This window comes from Salmo salar, chromosome 18, assembly GCF_965601325.2.
Source record: "Salmo salar chromosome 18, fSalSal1, whole genome shotgun sequence".
Taxonomy (NCBI): Eukaryota; Metazoa; Chordata; class Actinopteri; order Salmoniformes; family Salmonidae; genus Salmo; species Salmo salar.
In genome coordinates this window covers 49,465,670-49,486,145 of record NC_138308.1, presented here as the reverse complement: position 1 = coordinate 49,486,145, position 20,476 = coordinate 49,465,670, and the positions used below count along the sequence as shown (strand labels likewise).

General features: G+C 44.2%; 1 protein-coding gene across 1 annotated transcript in view; it reads right to left on the bottom strand.

Annotated features, from left to right (window-relative positions):
- Positions 1-3,208: 3,208 nt before the first annotated feature.
- Positions 3,209-20,476, bottom strand: part of LOC106577370 (rho GTPase-activating protein SYDE1) — a 196,267-nt gene continuing 178,999 nt past the window's right edge. Inside the window, exons 7-9 of the mRNA XM_082964999.1 lie at positions 13,605-13,807; positions 10,140-10,422; positions 3,209-7,261 (exon numbers count right to left, since the gene is read on the bottom strand). Coding sequence (XP_082821125.1) covers positions 6,789-7,261; positions 10,140-10,422; positions 13,605-13,807 — 959 coding nt within the window. The 3' untranslated portion in view covers positions 3,209-6,788. The remainder of the gene's footprint in view (positions 7,262-10,139; positions 10,423-13,604; positions 13,808-20,476) is intronic.

The window sequence follows — 20,476 nt, the reverse complement described above, 5'->3', positions numbered from 1 at the left end:
GGCAGAGAATGTACCTACTAGTTATAGTTGGGTGTCATGTGACAGTGACCAATAAGAATTGCCATCCGTTGTGTGATCATTCAGAATGTGAGTCTATTACTGGTTACATCTAGTGTTGACTGTCTAACTGAGATCATAGAGTTAAATCATTCAGAATGAGAGTCTATTACTGGTTACACCTAGTGTTGACTGTCTAACTGAGATCATAGAGTTAAATCATTCAGAATGAGAGTCTATTACTGGTTACACCTAGTGTTGACTGTCTAACTGAGACCATAGAGTTAAATCATTCAGAATGAGAGTCTATTACTGGTGTCATGACGTTGGCCTCTTTGGGTACAGGAAGGACAGTTGACCCCCTCCCTTTTTCACCACCACCCAACCTACCTTCCCCCCAACCCAGGCCCTGTGTGAAAGGGTTGTAAAAACCCCAAGAGGAGAATCTCCTACCACATGTTTCATAGAGAGACAAAGGAAATTCTTCCAACTCATAGAATTGGAGAACCGAGCGACATGTGTGTTCTGGAGAAGGTATGGAAGATTGGTGAAGAATCCAGCTACGAACTGATCCACTTGGTACAATTTTGTGATACTCAGAAGAGACAATATAGCCATATTACCATAAAACTGTTTATATAATAGCCTCAGCTTGAGACTTGCATCATAATGGGTGTATAGAATGTATTAATAAGGATAAAGCTTTTGTAATACATTGAGATGCGATGTACTGATGTAATGTGATAGAATTGTATTTCTGTAACCAAGTCTAACTCAGTCATAGGCACGCCCCCAGGGACCCATACAGGACCAGACGTCATTTGACAAGCCTGTTCAAGGGTCACTATAAAACCCTCCCTGATTTACATTTCTTTAGACCAGGCCTCCACTCCATGGCCCATAGGTTTTACCATCCAATTCCTCTACTGAAAGTGAACCATACCACGTGGTTAACTTTTAGACTATTGATACCGACAGAATAAGAACAAGTCTTTGATATTAATTATTAGTCTGCAGCTAAGTAAATTATATCATCGAACGCGAAGACCAACGAAACATCCATTCTATGACGACATTAATGAATGTCGCTCTGAAAGATCCATTCTAACCGAGAGAGAGAGAGAGAGAGAGAGAGAGAGAGAGAGAGAGAGAGAGAGAGAACGCGGAGAAAACTCCCCAACAGAACCGAACTCTCCAACAAGAATCAGAACGACACACTGAGCGTAAATATATATTGATTGCAATTGTTCCCGAATGAGTGAGCCTTCAATTGTCAATTGTTAATATTAATGAACTCTGTAGGTGTGCATTCTCAGCTGACCATTTATGACCCATTGTCTAACAGACCAGCCATGCCTGTTAGCCATTAGCGTACATTACTATACCAATCCTTTGTGACGATAATTACTGTTTGTATGTTTTCTGTTAATTACTTAGTGTAGTAAATAAATGATTTTAAGACAAATGATGTATGGATGATTTTAGTAAAGACTGGGTTCGTGCAGATACAACAATTTACGACGTTTGGAATGAGACTGGACTCGAGGTAAAATACACCATTTAAACCAGAAGATAATCGGCCTATACTATAATAGAATAGAATATTATAGTACAGCAAAGTTATATTAGGAAAATTATAGCTTTGTAATCTGAATATTCTCCTTGGTGCCCCGATCTCCTAGTTAATTACAATTAAACAATTAATCAGTTTAATCGCGTGATAATAATTACATAATACAGATAATAATTACATAATAATTACCATAGAGTTAAATCATTCAGAATGAGAGTCTATTACTGGTTACACCTAGTGTTGACTGTCTAACTGAGATCATAGAGTTAAATCATTCAGAATGAGAGTCTATTACTGGTTACACCTAGTGTTGACTGTCTAACTGAGATCATAGAGTTAAATCATTCAGAATGAGAGTCTATTACTGGTTACACCGAGTGTTGACTGTCTAACTGAGATCATAGAGTTAAATCCTGTGCCTTCGGAAAGTATTCAGACCCCTGGACTTTTTCCACATTTTGTTACGTTACAACCTTATTCTAAAATGGATTACGTAGAACAATTTCCTCAGCAATCTACACACAATACCCTATAATGACAAAGCGAAAACAGGTTTTTAGTAATGTTGGCAAAATTTGTTAAACAGAAATACCTTATTTACATAAGTAACCAAACTGAGCAATCGGGGAGAAGGGCCTTGGTCAGGGAGGTGACCAAGGTCCCAATGGTCACTCTGACAGAGCTCTAGAGTCTCTCTGTGGAGATGGGAGAACCTTCCAGAAGGACAACCATCTCTGCAGCACTCCACCAATCAGGCCTTTTATGGTAGAGTGGCCAGACAGAAGCCACTCCTCAGTAAAATGCACATGACAGCCCGCTTGGAGTTTGCCAAAAGGCACCTAAAGACTCTCAGACCATGACAAACAAGATTCTCTGGTCTGATGAAATCAAGATTGAACTCTTTAGCCTGAATGCCAAGTGTCATGTCTGGAGGAAACCTGGCACCATCCCTACGGTGAAGCATGGTGGTGGCAGCATCATGCTGAGGGGATGTTTTTCAGAGGCAGGGACTGGGACACTAGTCACGAACGAGGCAAAGATGAACAGAGCCCCATGATAAAACAACTCCTAGAGGATGGATCCACTACAGAGGGCAGCAGTTCCCCATGATAAAACAACTCCTAGAGGATGGATCCACTACAGAGGGCAGCAGTTCTCCATGATAAAACAACTCCTAGAGGATGGATCCACTACAGCGGGCAGCAGTTCCCCATGATAAAACAACTCCTAGAGGATGGATCCACTACAGAGGGCAGCAGTTCTCCATGATAAAACAACTCCTAGAGGATGGATCCACTACAGAGGGCAGCAGTTCCCCATGATAAAACAACTCCTAGAGGATGGATCCACTACAGAGGGCAGCAGTTCTCCATGATAAAACAACTCCTAGAGGATGGATCCACTACAGAGGGCAGCAGTTCTCCATGATAAAACAACTCCTAGAGGATGGATCCACTACAGAGGGCAGCAGTTCCCCATGATAAAACAACTCCTAGTGGATGGATCCACTACTACTAGGCCTCTATGAGAAAGAGATCTTGTAGAGGCAGATGTGGTTGTGTAAAAGCTGCTCAGGAAGACTCCTCACCCAGTCAAGTTCCTACTGTGGACGGGAAGAAGACAAGCTTCACACTCATCTGTAAGTATAATACTGTGCTTTATTTCTTTGGGTTGATAACACTGTATGGCATACGATACTGCCCAGTTATAACGAAAAGAGTGTATTTTAACACTTGGTTTACGATATGCATAGGACATCAACAAAATGTAAGTGCTTATTGTAGATGTACAATACCATGTAATAGTGTTTATACAATAAACAGCACAAATACTAAAAACAAAAAAACAGGAAGTTGAAACATTTTTGGAGCCAACTGCCTCTGTAATATGGCTGTTGCATTCCTTCCGTGGCTTCAAAAATTACACTTATCAAAATATGATTGTACCATGCACAAATATCACAATAACATGGCTGTTTACGGCAACAATGTATAGCAGAGTAAGCAGCAAAATATTACAAAATAATACAAAATTATTACAAAATAATACAAAACATAACAAAATATTACAAGTATTACTACTCTATTGTTACTTAGTACAGAAGTGCAAGACAGTTTTATAATGAGTCGTTGGTGTGTGTGTGTGTCTTGGAATTCAGCTGAAAGCCAGTTTTATAATGACTTGTTGGTGTGTGTGTGTGTGTCTTGGAATTCAGCTGAAAGCCAGTTTTATAATGAGTCGTTGGTGTGTGTGTCTTGGAATTCAGCTGAAAGCCAGTTTTATAATGAGTCGTTGATGTGTGTGTCTTGGAATTCAGCTGAAAGCCAGTTTTATAATGAGTCGTTGGTATGTGTGCGTGTCTTGGAATTCAGCTGAAAGCCAGTTTTATAATGAGTCGTCGGTGTGTGTGTGTGTGTCTTGGAATTCAGCTGAAAGCCAGTTTTATAATGAGTCGGTGTGTGTGTGTGTCTTGGAATTCAGCTGGAAGGCTTGTGCTCGTGTCTAAATCCAACTCAGTTCATTCATTCACAATCAGGTCTCAAGATCAACCTGGAATTTGATTGACAGACATATTAATACTTGAACTAACGTATATTTTTTTGACATCTAAATCAAATTTAATTTATACAGTACCAGTCAAAAGTTTGAACACATCTACTCATTCCAGGGTTTTTCTTTATTTGTTACTATTTTCTACATTGTAGAATAATAGTGAAGACAACAAAACTATGAAATAACACATATGGAATTATGTAGTAACCATTAAAAGTGTTACACAAATCAAAATATATTTTATATTTGAGATTCTTCAAAGTATCCACCCTTTGCCTTGATGACAGCTTTGCACACTCTTGGCATTCTCTCAACCAGCTTCATGAGGTAGTCACCTGGAATGCATTTCAATTAACAGGTGTGCCTTGTTAAAAGTTCATTTGTGGAATTTGTTTCCTTCTTAATGCGTTTGAGCCAATCAGTTGGGTTCCGACAAGGTAGGGGTGGTATACAGAAGATGGCCCTATTTGGTAAAAGACCAAGTCCATATTATGGCAAGAACAGCTCAAATAAGCAAAGAGAAACGACAGTCCATCATTACTTTAAGACAGGAAGGTCAGTCAATACGGAATATTTCAAGAACTTTTGAAAGTTTCTTCAAGTGCAGTCGCAAAAACCATCAAGCACTATGATGAAACTGGCTCTCATGAGGACCACCACAGGAAAGGAAGACCCAGAGTTACCTCTGCTGCAGAGGATAAGTTCATTAGAGTTACCGGCCTCAGAAATTGCAGCCCAAATAAATGCTTCACAGAGTTCAAGTAACAGACACATCTCAACATCAACTGTTCAGAGGAGACTGCGTGAATCAGGCCTTCATGGCCGAATTGCTGCAAAGAAACCACTACTAAAGGACACCAATAAGAAGAAGAGACTTGCTTGGGCCAAGAAACACGAGCAATGGACATTAAATCAGTAGAAATCTGTCCTTTGGTCTGATGAGTCCAATTTTGAGATTTTTGGTTCCAACCGCTGTGTCTTTGTGAGACGCAGAATAGGTGAACGGATGATCTCTGCATGTGTGGTTCCCACCGTGAAGCATGGAGGAGGTGGTGTGATGGTGTGGGGGTGCTTTGCTGGTAACACTGTCAGTGATTTATTTAGAATTCAAGGCATTCTGCAGCGGAACACCATCCTATCTGGTTTGCGCTTAGTGGAACTATAACTTGTTTTTCAACTGGACAATGACCCACCTCCAGGCTGTGTGAGGGCTATTTGACCAAGAAGGAGAGTGATGGAGTGCTGCATCAGATGACCTGGCCTCCACAATCACCCAACCTCAACCCAATTGAGATGGTTAGGGATGAGTTGGACTGCAGAGTGAAGGAAAAGCAGCCAACAAGTGCTCAGCATATGTAGGAACTCCTTCAAGACTGTTGAAAAAGCATTCCAGGAGAAGCTGGTTGAGAGAATGCCAAGAGTGTACAAAGCTGTCATCAAGGCAAAGGGTGGCTATTTTGAAGAATCTCAAATATAAAATATATTTGGATTTGTTTTAACACTTTTTTGGTTACTACATGATTCCATATGTGTTATTTCATAGTTTTGATGTCTTCACTATTATTCTACAATGTAGAAAATAGTAAAAATAAAGAAAAACCCTTGAATGAGTAGCTGTGTCCAAACTTTTGACTGGTACTGTACATTTTCAATGCATTATTTGTCCAAAATGAATAAAGATCTATCCTTCATCCTTCACTGGAATTTAAAGAATAAATAATTGGAATTACATCAACAAATCCTTCTAAAAATAGACCTTAAATGGACTTCTTTCGAATGGGAGAAATAAATAAATACTTTTTTGGCACAAACATTTGACTGACAACATAACAGAGCAAACGTCTATAACAGTCAAACTGACAGGCGAGCATTGCAGCCTTACATGGCATAGAAACTAGGATTTTACAAACAATGAATTGTCAAGGATTTATTATTATTTTATTTTTTGATTTTTTTAGAACTTTGCTGGTCGATGTCTCTACAAATAAGGTGTCCTTGTGTTATCAAAGACTAGAATATTATCACTTGTTTTTAGAAGAACCAGCATTTGGAATAAGAAAACACCAGGAATGAAGCATTTTAAACATATTGGAACAGTTAAATACACATCAACATTACTGAAGCAAATACCATTGCTTGTCGTCTTTCTTTGGTCATTTCCTAATAAAGACTAGAATTTCCTGACCTTCAATAATACAATCTGTCTCTCTCCTCCTCCCTTCCTCTCCTCTTCTCCTCTCTCCTCCTCTCCTCTCTCCTCCCCTCCTCTCTCCTCTCCTCTCCTCTCCTACCCTCCCCTCCTCTCTCCTCTTCCTCTCCTCCCTCTCCCTCTCAGAGACAGATGTTGATCTGTTTGGACAGCTCTCTCTCCAGGTCTGATATCAGCGTATCAAAGTCTTTGAGACTAAGTCTGCAGGTAAATGGGGCGTCAAAATCCAAGACTAAGTCGTCTGGTCATTTCCTAATAAAGACTAGAATTTCCTGACCTTCAATAATACAATCTGTCTCTCTCCTCCTCCCTTCCTCTCCTCTTCTCCTCTCTCCTCCTCTCCTCTTCTCCTCTCTCCTCCTCTCCTCTCTCCTCCCCTCCTCTCTCCTCCCCTCCTCTCTCCTCTCCTCTCCTCTCCCCTCTCCTCTTCTCCCCCTCCTCTCCTCCCTCTCCCTCTCAGAGACAGATGTTGATCTGTTTGGACAGCTCTCTCTCCAGGTCTGATATCAGCGTATCAAAGTCTTTGAGACTAAGTCTGCAGGTAAATGGGGCGTCAAAATCCAAGACTAAGTCGTCTACGTACTGAGTCCACTCCACCTTCTTCACCTCCCTCTCTTCCTCCTCTTCCTCACTGTCGCTCCCTGCCACCTCATCGTAGTCCGCATCCCCTCCGGACAGAATGTCCCGCCCACACACGCTCCAGTCGCCAGCGTACCGGTTACAGGGCGGGCTCTCCAGTCGGCCCCGCCCACGTCGCGACACCACGCCCACTTCGTCCCCCGGGAGGTCCAGAGGCAGCGACAGGCCACGCTGGCAGCGCCGCCGCAGGGGGTTATGGGGCATGGGGCTAGGAAGGGAAGAAGGCACGTCTGAACTGGAGGAGGGCTGGAGGAGGGTGGGAGAGTTGTCTGTCACTCTGTCTGTGGGAACTAAGGAGTTAGGAAGCAAAGAGAAGAAAGGTTTCAAACCCAGTGTTAAATGTTCTAAACACATCCCACTGTTGCAAATGAAATTATATATATCCACTCATTTGAAGGAAAATAGTAAACGTCGAAAGTCACTGCCAATGTTTGTCTATGGAGATTGCATGGCGGCGTGCTCGATTTTATACACCTGTCAGCAACGGGTGTGGCTGAAATAGCCAGATCCACTCATTTGAAGGGGTGTCCACATACTTTTTCAGCCACACCCTTTGCTGACAGGTGTATAAAATCGAGCACGCAGCCATGCAATCTCCATAGACAAACATTGGCAGTAGAATGGCCTTACTGAAGAGCTCAGTGACTTTCATCGTGACACCATCATTTAAATTTTTATGAGAATTTTTTTATTTAACCTTTATTTAACTAGGCAAGTCAGTTATTAAGAACAAATTCTTATTTAAAATGACGGCCTACCCCGGACGACGCTGGGCCAATTGCGTGCCGCCCAATGACGGCCGGTTGTGATACAGCCTGGAATCGAACCAGGATCTGCAGTGACGCCTCAAGCACAGAGATGCAGTGCCTTAGACCGCTGCGCCACTCGGGAGCCCCCGAGAGTCAGGATGCCACCTTTCCAACAAGCCAGTTCGTCAAATTTCTGCCCTGCTAGAGCTGCCATGGTCAACTGTAAGTGCTGTTATTGTGAAGTGGACACGTCTAGGAGCAACAACGGCTCAGCCACGAAGTGGTAGACCACACAAGCTCACGGAACGGGACCCGCGAGTGCTGTAGTGCGTAACGGGTAAAAATAAAAAAAATACTTAAAAAACTGAAATACCTTATTTACAAAAGCATTCAGACTTCAGACCCTTTGCTATGAGACTTGAAATTGAGCTCAGGTGCATCCTGTTTCCATGAATCATCCTTGAGATGTTTCTACAACTTGATTGGAGTCCACCTGTGGTAAATTCAATTGATTGGACATGATTTGGAAAGGCACACACCTGTTTATATAAAGGTCCCACAGTTGACAGTGCATGTCAGAGTAAAAACCAAGCCATGAGGTCGAAGGAATTGTCTGTAGAGCTCCGAGATATGATTGTGTCGAGGCAAAGATCTGGGGAAGTGTACCAAATCATTTCAACAGCATTGAAGGTCCCCAAGAACACAGTGGCCTCCATCATTCTTAAATGGAAGAAGTTCAGAACCACCAAGAATCTTCCTAGAGCTGGCCGCCTGGTCCAACTGAGCAATCGGGGGAGAAGGGCCTTTATCAGGGAGGTGACCAAGAACCCAATGGTCACCCTGACAGAGCTCTAGAGTTCCTCTGTGGAGATGGGAGAACCTTCCAGAAGGACAACCATCTCTGCAGAACTCCACCAATCAGGACTTTATTGTAGAGTGGCCAGACAGAAGCCACTCCTCAGTAAAAGGCCCATGACAGCCCGCTTGGAGTTTGCCAAAAGGCACCTAAAGAACTCTCAGACCATGAGAAACAAGATTCTCTGGTCTGATGAAACCAAGATTGAACTCTTTGGCCTAAATGCCAAGCATCACATCTGGAGGAAACCTGGCACCATCCCTACGGTGAAGCATGGTGGTGGCAGCATCATGCTGTGGGGATGTTTTTCAGAGGCAGGGACTGGGAGACTAGTCAGGATCGAGGCAAAGATGAACACAGCAAAGTACAGAGAGATCCTTGATGAAAACCTGCTCCAGAGCGCTCAGGACCTCAGACTGGGGCGAAGATTCAACTTCGAACAGGACAACCACCCTAAGCACACAGCTAAGACAACGCAGGAGTGGCTTTGGGACAAGTCTCTGAATGTCCTTGAGTGGCCCAGCCAGAGCCCGGACTTGAACCCAATCGAACATTCAGCGACACTCCCCCTCCAACATGACAGAGCTTGAGAGGATCTGCAGAGAAGAATGGGAGAAACTCCCCAAATACAGGTATGCCAAGTTTGTAGCGTCATACCCAAGAAGACTCAAGGCTGTAATCACTGCCAAAGGTGCTTCAACAAAGTACTGAGTAAAGGATCTGAATACTTATGTAAATGTGATATTTCAGTTTTTTATATTGAAAAAATTTGCTAAATTCTTTTTTTTTTACTATTTTTGCTTTGTCATTATGGGGTATTGTCTGTCGATTGATGAGGGAAAAAACGAAGTAATACATTTTAGAATAAGGCTGTAACAAAATGTGGAATAACGTAACAAAATGTGGAATAACGTAACAAAATGTGGAATAACGTAATAAAATGTGGAATAACGTAATAAAATGTGGAATAATGTAACAAAATGTGGAAAAAGTCAAGGGGTCTGAATACGTTCCGAAGGCCCTTTACAGTACAGTATCACTACCAAGCAGGAAGACTGGTTGAAATGACGTAACAAAGCTATTTCTCTGGTTGTAATGAGGTCATATCCATCAGTTTGGCCCGTTGGATATGTCGGCCTAATTTGTACCAACTGTCACGTCCTGACCCTAGTAAGATGTCATTTTCTATAGTAGAGTAGGGCAGGGAGTGACAGGAGGTGTTTTGGGTTGTTCTATGTTTTCTATTTCTATGTATAAGTTCTAGTTTTTCTATTTCTATGTTGGGATTGTTTGGGGTTGATCTCTAATTGGAGGCAGCTGATCCTCATTGCCTCTGATTAGAGATCATATTTAAGTAGGGGTTTTTCTGTTCCTGTTTTGTGGGTGATTATCTTTTGAGTAGTGTGTTTTCCTCTCTGCGTCACGGGTTTGTTGTTTTTTGTGGTTTTCAAGTATTTATGTGTATTGCATTCAGTTTCATGATTGAATAAAAGATGTGGAACTACGAACACGCTGCATTTTGGTCCGCTCCTTCGAACAGCCGTGACACCAACAGACACTTACTGGGCCAAAGCTGCAGGAGGTAATGCAAGGCCTCGATGTGTCTCTTGAAGTCCACAGCACTGGCAATCTCCTCACTGTGAGCAAAACTCCGTCCGCCCCTTCCACAGCTCCCCCCGTGCCCGACCTGCCCTCCCTGTCCTGGTGCAGTGGGTCTCCAGGACTCCTGGGTTGGGGTCAGGAGCACCGGGCCGAAACACACAGCCAGGTTCTGACAGTTCATCCGGTTACTGTCACTGTAGGAGGCAACAAGGCTCAGATGGTCCAGGAGCAGTGAGAGGGTGGCCTGGAGAGAGGGGAGAGAGAAGAGGGTTAGACAGGGAGGACTGGTGGAGGGACAGGGGGGACTGGAGAGAGAAGAGGGTTAGACAGGGAGGACTGGAGGAGGGACTGGAGAGAGGGGAGAGAGAAGAGGGTTAGACAGGGAGGACTGGAGGGACAGGGGGGACTGGAGAGAGAAGAGGGTTAGACAGGGAGGACTGGAGGAGGGACAGGGGGGACTGGGGGAGGAACGGGGAGGACTGGAGGAGCGACAGGGGATTAGAGGAGTGACAGGCCAGACTGGAGAGAGGGGAGAGAAGAGGGGAGAGAAGAGGGGAGGGGAGAGAAGAGGAGGGGAGAGAAGAGGGGAGAGAGAGGGGAGGGGAGAGAAGAGGGGAGAGAAGAGAGGAGGGGAGAGAGGGGGGGTTGAGACAGTAGAGTTAGAGGGTTAGAGTGACTGTAGGATGCCAACGGGTTCAGGAGAAGGTTGTCTGGAGGAGGGAGGAGACAGAGGAGAGAGTTAGATAGAATAGGATGGTCTAGAGAGGAGACAGCAGAGTTACAGACAACCTAACCTACCTAACCCTATCTAACCTACCTAACCCTATCTAACCTACCTAACCCTATCTAACCTACCTAACCCTATCTAACCTACCTAACCCTACCTAACCTCATCTAACCCCATCTAACCCCACCTAACCTACCTAACCCTAGCTAACCTACCTAACCCTATCTAACCTATCTAACCTACCTAACCTACCTAACCCTATCTAACCCTATCTAACCTACCTAACCCTATCTAACCCTACCTAACCCTATCTAACCCTACCTAACCCTATCTAACCTACCTAACCCTATCTAAACTACCTAACCCTATCTAACCTACCTAACCCTAACTAACCCTGTCTAACCTACCTAACCCTATCTAACCCTACCTAACCTACCTAACCCTACCTAACCCTACCTAACCCCATCTAACAAATCTAACCCTACCTAACCCTACCTAACCTACCTAACCATATCTAACCTACCTAACCCTATCTAACCCTACCTAACCCTTTCTAACCTACCTAACCCTTTCTAACCCTACCTAACCCTACCTAACCCACCTAACCCATCTAACCCTATCTAACCTACCTTACCCTATCTAACCTACCTAACCCTTTCTAACCCTACCTAACCCTATCTAACCTACCTAACCCTATCTAACCCTATCTACCCTACCTAACCCTATCTAAACTACCTAACCCTATCTAATCTACCTAACCCTAACTAACCCTGTCTAACCCTACCTAACCCTATCTAACCTACCTAACCCTACCTAACCCTACCTATCCCTACCTAAACCTACCTAACCTACCTAACCATATCTAACCTACCTAACCCTACCTAACCCACCCTAACCTTATCTAACCCTATCTAACCTAACCAACCTTATTTAACCTACCTAACCCTATCTAACCCTCTGTGAACCCTTCCTAACCCTTGCTAACCCTCTGAACCAAGGATTGATCACCACAAACCACAAAAGTGGAGACAAATTTGACCCCAATAACTACCGTGGGATATGCGTCAACAGCAACCTTGGGAAAATCCTCTGCATTATCATTAACAGCAGACTTGTACATTTCCTCAGTGAAAATAATGTACTGAGCAAATGTCAAATATTCACCCTGCACACCCTAATTGACAAACAAACCAAAACAAAGGCAAAGCCTTTTCATGCTTTTGTTGATTTAAAAAAAGCTTTCGACTCAATTTGGCATGAGGGTTTGCTATACAAATTGATGGAAATTGGTGTTGGGGGAAAAACATATGACATTATAAAATCCATGTACACAACAATTTTGCAGTTAAAATGGGCAAAAAACACCCATTTCATTCCACAGGGCTGGGGGGTGAGACAGGGATGCAGCTTAAGCCCCACCCTCTTCAATACATACATACATATATATATCAACAAATTGGCGAGGGCACTAGAACAGAATACCTAGGATAGGATAAAGTATCCCCCCCCCCCCCCCCTTAAAAGATTTAGATGCACTATTGTAAAGTGGTTGTTCCACTTGATATCATAAGGTGAATGCACCAATTTGTAAGTCGCTCTGGATAAGAGAGACTGCTAAATGACTTAAATGTAATGTAAACAGTCTGCAGCACCCGGCCTCACCCTACTACAATCTGAAGTCAAATGTCTTCTGTTTGCTGAGGATCTGGTGCTTCTGTCACCAACCAAGGAGGACCTACAGCAGCACCTAGATCTTCTGCACAGATTCTGTCAGACCTGGGCCCTGACAGACCTGGGCCCTGACAGATCTGGGCCCTGGCAGTAAATCTCAGTAAGACAAAAATAATGGTGTTCCAAAAAGGGTCCAGTTTCCAGGACCACAAATACAAATTCCATCTAGACACCGTTGCCCTTGAGCACATAAAAAACTATACATACCTTGGCCTAAACATCAGCGCCACAGGTAACTTCCACAAAGCTGTGAACGAGCTGAGAGACAAGGCAAGAAGGGCCTTCTATGCCATCAAAAGGAACATAGAATTCAACTTACCAACTAGGATCTGGCTGAAAATACTTGAATCAGTTATAGAATCCATTGTCCTTTATGGTTGTGAGGTCTGGGGTCCGCACACCAACCAGAAATTCACAAAATGGGACAAACACCAAATTGAGATTCTGCATGCAGAATTCTGCAAAAATATCCTCTGTGTACAACGTAAAACACCAAATAATGCATGCAGAGCAGAATTAGGCCGATACCCGCTAATTATCAAAATCCAGAAAAGAAACGATAAATTCTACAACCACCTAAAAGGAAGCGATTGCCAAACCTTCCATAACAAAGCCATCACCTACAGAGAAATAAACCTGGAGAAGAGTCCCCTAAGCAAGCTGGTCCTGGGGCTCTGCTCACAAACACAAACACACCCTACAGAGCCCCAGGACAGCAACACAATTAGACCCAACCAAATCATGACAAAACAAAAAGATAATTACTTGACACATTGGAAAGAATTCATTTTAAAAAACAGAGCAAACTAGAATGCTATTTGACCCTAAACAGAGAGTACACAGTGGCAGAATACATGACCACTGTGAATGACCCAAAATTAAGGAATTTGAGAGAGAGATACAGAGAGAGATACAGAGAGAGAGACAGACAGAGACAGACTGGCTGACAGAGAGAGATATGTACCCACCCTCTCTGGTTCAGGCAGACATTGCAGTAGGGCCACGGTGCTTTGAGAGCGCTGTATGTCTCCCTCGCTCCTGCCAGGAGAGGAGGTTCCAGGGGAGGAGCGAGAAGGAGGAGGTCTCAGAGACATGGCCTCCAAAACCACCTCGTACAAGGTCCTGGTGATAAGGGAGGATGGCAGCTCACGTAGGTAGTCCTTCAGAATGCCTGAACATAAACATCACAAGGAAGGAATAATACAGCCTTTTTCTAAAAATTTATTAAATTGTTTGTTTTCCTCATCAACCTACAAATAATACCCCCATAATGACATCACAATACCCCATAATGACATCACAATACCCCATAATGACATTACAATACCCCATGACAAAGCGAAAACATTTTTTGTATTTTTCTTTTGCACATTTATTAAAAATGAAACAGAAATACCTTATTTACATTAGTATTCAGACCCTTTGCTATGAGACTATAAATTGAGCTCAGGTGCATCCTGTTTCCATTGATCGTCCTAGAGATGTTTCTACAACTTGATTGGAGTCCATCTGTGGTAAATGCAATTGATTGGACATGATTTTGAAATGCACAGACCTGTCTATATATTACATTTTAAATTGAAATGTATATTTAAAAAAAATATATATATATATATATATATATATATATATATATATATATATATTTGGTTCTGTCCTTGAGCTGTTCTTGTCTCATTAACGTTCTGTATTATGCCATGTTTCATATTTTGTGTGGACCCCAGGAAGAGTAGGGATCCTAATAAAATATAAAATACTCTATACCAAAAGGCACCTAAAGACTCTCAGACCATGAGAAACAAGATTCTCTGGTCTGATGAAACCAAGATTGAACACTTTGGCCTGAATGCCAAGCGCCACGTCTGGAGGAAACCTGGCACCATCCCTACGGTGAAGCATGGCGGTAGCAGCATCATGCTGTAAGAATGTTTTTCAGTGGCAGGGACTGGGAGACTAGTCAGGATCAAGGGAAAGATGAACGGAGCAAAGTACAGAGAGATCCTTGATGAAAACCTGCTCCAGAGCACTCAGGACCTCAGACTGGAACGAAGGTTCACCTTCCAACAGGACAATGACCCTAAGCACTCAGCCAAAACAATGCAGGAGTGGCTTCGGGACAAGTCTCTGAATGTCCTTGAGTGGCCCAGCCAGAGCCCGGACTTGAACCTGATCGAACATCTCTGGAGAGACCTTAAAATAGCTCCCCATCCAACCTGACAAAGCTTGAGTGGAGAATGGGAGAAACTCCACAAATACAGGTGTGCCAGGCTTATAGCGTCATACCCAAGAAGACTCGAGGCTGTAATCGCTGCCAAAGGTGCTTCAACAAAGTTCTGAGTAAAGGATCTGAATACTTATGTAAATGTGATATTTCAGTTTTTTTTTAACAACATGTTTTTGCTTTGTCATTATGGGGTATTGTGATGTCATTATGGGGTATTGTGATGTCATTATGGAGTATTGTGTGTAGATTGATGAAGGATTAATTTTTTTAATCTATTTTAGAAAAAGGCTGTAACATCAAGGGGTCTGAATACTTTCCTAATGCACTGTCTGTTAACAGAATGCTGCTACGCCCTCCGACAAACCATCAAACAGGTGTTATGTTCTAATTCTCAGAGTCATTTATTTATGAAATGCATATTGTTATATTTGGTAGCACTTATTGTTTTTCCTTTGCCTCCAACCCCTTTTTCATGCGTGGAGCGGATTTGGGTGGGGCCACATAAGGAGACAATTTTTTTTTTAATTCACAAAAGCTCTGACGAAGGACGTGAGGCCGATACGTAAAGCTCTGACGAAGGCCGTAAGGCTGATACGTAAAGCTCTGACAAAGGCCATGAGGCCGATACATAAAGCTCTGACGAAGGCCGTGAGGACGATACATAAAGCTCTGACGAAGACCGTGAGGACGATACGTAAAGCTCTGACAAAGGCCGTGAGGCCGATACGTAAAGCTCTGACGAAGGCCGTGAGGCCGATACGTAAAGCTCTGACGAAGGCCGTGAGGCCGATACGTAAAGCTCTGACAAAGGCCGTGAGGCCGATACGTAAAGCTCTGACGAAGGCCGTGAGGCCGATACGTAAAGCTCTGACGAAGGCCTTGAGGCCGATACGTAAAGCTTTAACGAAGGCCGTGAGGCCGATACGTAAAGCTTATTAAAGATCAGTGATACTATCAAAAGCAGTGTGCGGTTTTCTTTTTCATTCATCTAATTCTCAGAGTAAAACACTCAACGGACATTATGAAAGCTTAAACCAAGTTTAATTCTTCCCAAAGGGTCAATACAGCTGCATTCAGACAAAACATGTTTCCACCACCACTAGTGTATGTATATATATATATATATATATATATATATATATATATATATATATATATATATATATATATATATATATATATATATATATATATATGTATATATACACGTATATATATATATATATATATATATATATATATATATATATATATATATATATATATATATATATATATATACACTCCAATTTAGGCATTCCTCCTTCTCTCCAATCCTTACATCTTTTATAGTTCGACAGGAAGAGGAAGTGATGGGGTAATAAACCATTGTTTCTCCCTTAAGGGGATCTGACCTGAATTCAACCCCCTTGATGCATAATCCAAAGATCTTCACCCGTATCACCTATAGCGATCCTGTGACTTCCTCCTATAGCGATCCTGTGACTTCCTCCTATAGCGATCCTGTGACTTCCTCCTATAGCGATCCTGTGACTTCCTCCTATAGCGATCCTGTGACTTCCTCCTATAGCAATCCTGTGACTTCCCTCCGTCCACCCGGCAAATTCCAAAGCCATCTGGCTCCTACAGATCACCATTAACTTCTGATGTAACAACCAGTCTCTATCACCCCTCAGAGACTATAGTATTACATTTGATGTAACAACCAGTCTCTATCACTCCTCAGAGACTAGTATTACTTCTGATGTAACAACCAATCTCTATCACTCCTCAGAGACTATAGTATTACATCTGATGTAACAACCAGTCTCTATCACTCCTCAGAGACTATAGTATTACATCTGATGTAACAACCAGTCTCTATCACTCCTCAGAGACTAGTATTACTTCTGATGTAACAACCAGTCTCTATCACTCCTCAGAGACTATAGTATTACATCTGATGTAACAACCAGTCTCTATCACTCCTCAGAGACTATAGTATTACTAATGTAACAACCAGTCTCTATCACTCCTCAGAGACTATAGTATTCCATCTGATGTAACAACCAGTCTCTATCACTCCTCAGATACTATAGTCTTACTTCTGATGTATCATGTCTCCAGGATAATAATGTTCCAAGTTTAACCCAGAATCCAACACAAGTAAAGCGTCAATACAGAACTAAGATCGAATCCTACTACACTGGTTTTGACGCTCGCCGGATGTGGCAGGGCTTGCAAACCATCACGGATTACAAAGGGAAACCCAGCCGCGAGCTGCCCAGTGACACGATCCTACCAGATGAGCTAAATGCCTTCTAAACTTTCTTAGAGGAAAGCAACACTGAACCATGCGAGAGAGCACCAGCTGTTCCGGACGACTGTGTGATCCCACTCTCCGTAGCCGATGTGTGTAAGACCTTTAAACCCGTTAACATTCACAAGGCCGCAGGGCCAGACGGATTACCAGGACACGTACTCAGAGCATGCGCTGACCAGCTGGCAAGTGTCTTCACTGACATTTTCAACCTCTCCCTGTCCCAGTCTGTAATACCTACATGTTTCAAGCAGACCAGAGAACGCCAAGGTAACCTGTCTAAATGACTATCGCTCCTTAGCACACATCTGTAGCCATGACATTTTTTGAAAGGCTGGTCATGGCTCACGTCAACACCATCATCCCGGAAACCCTAGACCCACTCCAATTTGCATACCGCCCCAACAGATCCACAGATGACGCAATCTTAATCTCACTCCACACTGCCCTTTCCCACCTGGACAACAGGAACACCTATGTGAGAATGCTGTTCGTTGACTACAGCCCAGCATTCAACACCATAGTGCCCTCCAAGCTCATCACTAAGCTAAGGACCCTGGGACTGATCACTTCCCTCTGCAACTGGATCCTGGTCTTCCTGATGGGATGCCCCCAGGTGGTGAGGGTAGGTAACAACACATCCGCCACACTGACCTTCAACATGGGGGTCTCTCAGGGGTGCATCAGCAAGACAAAGGAGCTGATTGTGGACTATTGGAAACGGAGGGCCGAGCACACCCCAATTCACATTGAGGGGGCTGTAGTTGGAGCGGGTCGAGAAAGGTCGAGGAAGCATTGTGACGAATACAAATGTATTTTTATTTAGCCTATTAAACACAAAAAAATAAGTGAAAATGATGCAGGTTCCATATTGCTGATAGAGACTGGTGTAGGGGGATAGGGGGACTGACCTGTGATGACGATGTCAGGATAGAGACTGGTGTAGAGTGATAGGGGGACTGACTTGTGATGACGTTGATACTGATAGAGACTGGTGTAGGGGGATAGGGGGACTGACCTGTGATGATGTTGATACTGATAGAGACTGGTGTAGGGGGATAGGGGGACTGACCTGTGATGACGTTGATGTCAGGATGGAGACTGGTGTAGGGGGATAGGGGGACTGACCTGTGATGACGTTGATGCTGATAGAGACTGGTGTAGGGGGATAGGGGGACTGACCTGTGATGACGTTGATGTCAGGATAGAGACTGGTGTAGGGGGATAGGGGGACTGACCTGTGATGACGTTGATGTCAGGAAAGAGACTGGTGTAGGGGGATAGGGGGACTGACCTGTGATGACGTTGATACTGATAGAGACTGGTGTAGTGGGATAGGGGGACTGACCTGTGATGACGTTGATGTCAGGATAGAGACTGGTGTAGGGGGATAGGGGGACTGACCTGTGATGACGTTGATGTCAGGATAGAGACTGGTGTAGGGGGATAGGGGGACTGACCTGTGATGACGTTGATACTGATAGAGACTGGTGTAGTGGGATAGGGGGACTGACCTGTGATGACGTTGATGTCAGGATAGAGACTGTTGTAGGGGGATAGGGGGACTGACCTGTGATGACGTTGATGCTGATAGAGACTGGTGTAGGGGGATAGGGGGACTGACCTGTGATGACGTTGATGTCAGGATAGAGACTGGTGTAAGGGGATAGGGGGACTAACCTGTGATGACGTTGATGTCAGGATAGAGACTGGTGTAGAGGGATAGGGGGACTGACCTGTGATGACGTTGATACTGATAGAGACTGGTGTAGAGGGATAGGGGGACTGACCTGTGATGACGTTGATGTCAGGATAGAGACTGGTGTAGAGGGATAGGGGGACTGACCTGTGATGACGTTGATGTCAGGATAGAGAGTGGTGTAGGGGGATAGGGGGACTAACCTGTGATGACGATGATGTCAGGATAGAGACTGGTGTAGGGGGATAGGGGGACTGACCTGTGATGACGTTGATGCTGATAGAGACTGGTGTAGGGGGATAGGGGGACTGACCTGTGATGACGTTGATACTGATAGAGACTGGTGTAGAAGGATAGGGGGACTGACCTGTGATGACGTTGATGTCAGGATAGAGACTGGTGTAGGGGGATGGGGGGACTGCCCTGTGATGACGTTGATGTCAGGATAGAGACTGGTGTAGGGGGATGGGGGGACTGACCTGTGATGACGTTGATACTGATAGAGACTGGTGTAGGGGGAATAGGGGGACTGACCTGTGATGACGTTGATGTCAGGATAGAGACTGGTGTAGGGGGATAGGGGGACTGACCTGTGATGACGTTGATGTCAGGATAGAGACTGGTGTAGTGGGATAGGGGACTGACCTGTGATGACGTTGATGTCAGGATAGAGACTGGTGTAGGGGGATAGGGGGACTGACCTGTGATGATGTTGATACTGATAGAGACTGGTGTAGGGGGATAGGGGGACTGACCTGTGATGACGTTGATGTCAGGATGGAGACTGGTGTAGGGGGATAGGGGGACTGAACTGTGATGACGTTGATGTCAGGATAGAGACTGGTGTAGAGGGATAGGGGGACTGACCTGTGATGACGTTGATACTGATAGAGACTGGTGTAGGGGGATAGGGGGACTGACCTGTGATGATGTTGATACTGATAGAGACTGGTGTAGGGGGATAGGGGGACTGACCTGTGATGACGTTGATGTCAGGATGGAGACTGGTGTAGGGGGATAGGGGGACTGACCTGTGATGACGTTGATGCTGATAGAGACTGGTGTAGGGGGATAGGGGGACTGACCTGTGATGACGTTGATGTCAGGATAGAGACTGGTGTAGGGGGATAGGGGGACTGACCTGTGATGACGTTGATGTCAGGATAGAGACTGGTGTACGGGGATAGGGGGACTGACCTGTGATGACGTTGATACTGATAGAGACTGGTGTAGTGGGATAGGGGGACTGACCTGTGATGACGTTGATGTCAGGATAGAGACTGGTGTAGGGGGATAGGGGGACTGACTTGTGATGACGTTGATGTCAGGATAGAGACTGGTGTAGGGGGATAGGGGGACTGACCTGTGATGACGTTGATACTGATAGAGACTGGTGTAGTGGGATAGGGGGACTGACCTGTGATGACGTTGATGTCAGGATAGAGACTGGTGTAGGGGGATAGGGGGACTGACCTGTGATGACGTTGATGCTGATAGAGACTGGTGTAGGGGGATAGGGGGACTGACCTGTGATGACGTTGATGTCAGGATAGAGACGGGTGTAGGGGGATAGGAGGACAGACCTGTGATGACGTTGATGTCAGGATAGAGACTGGTG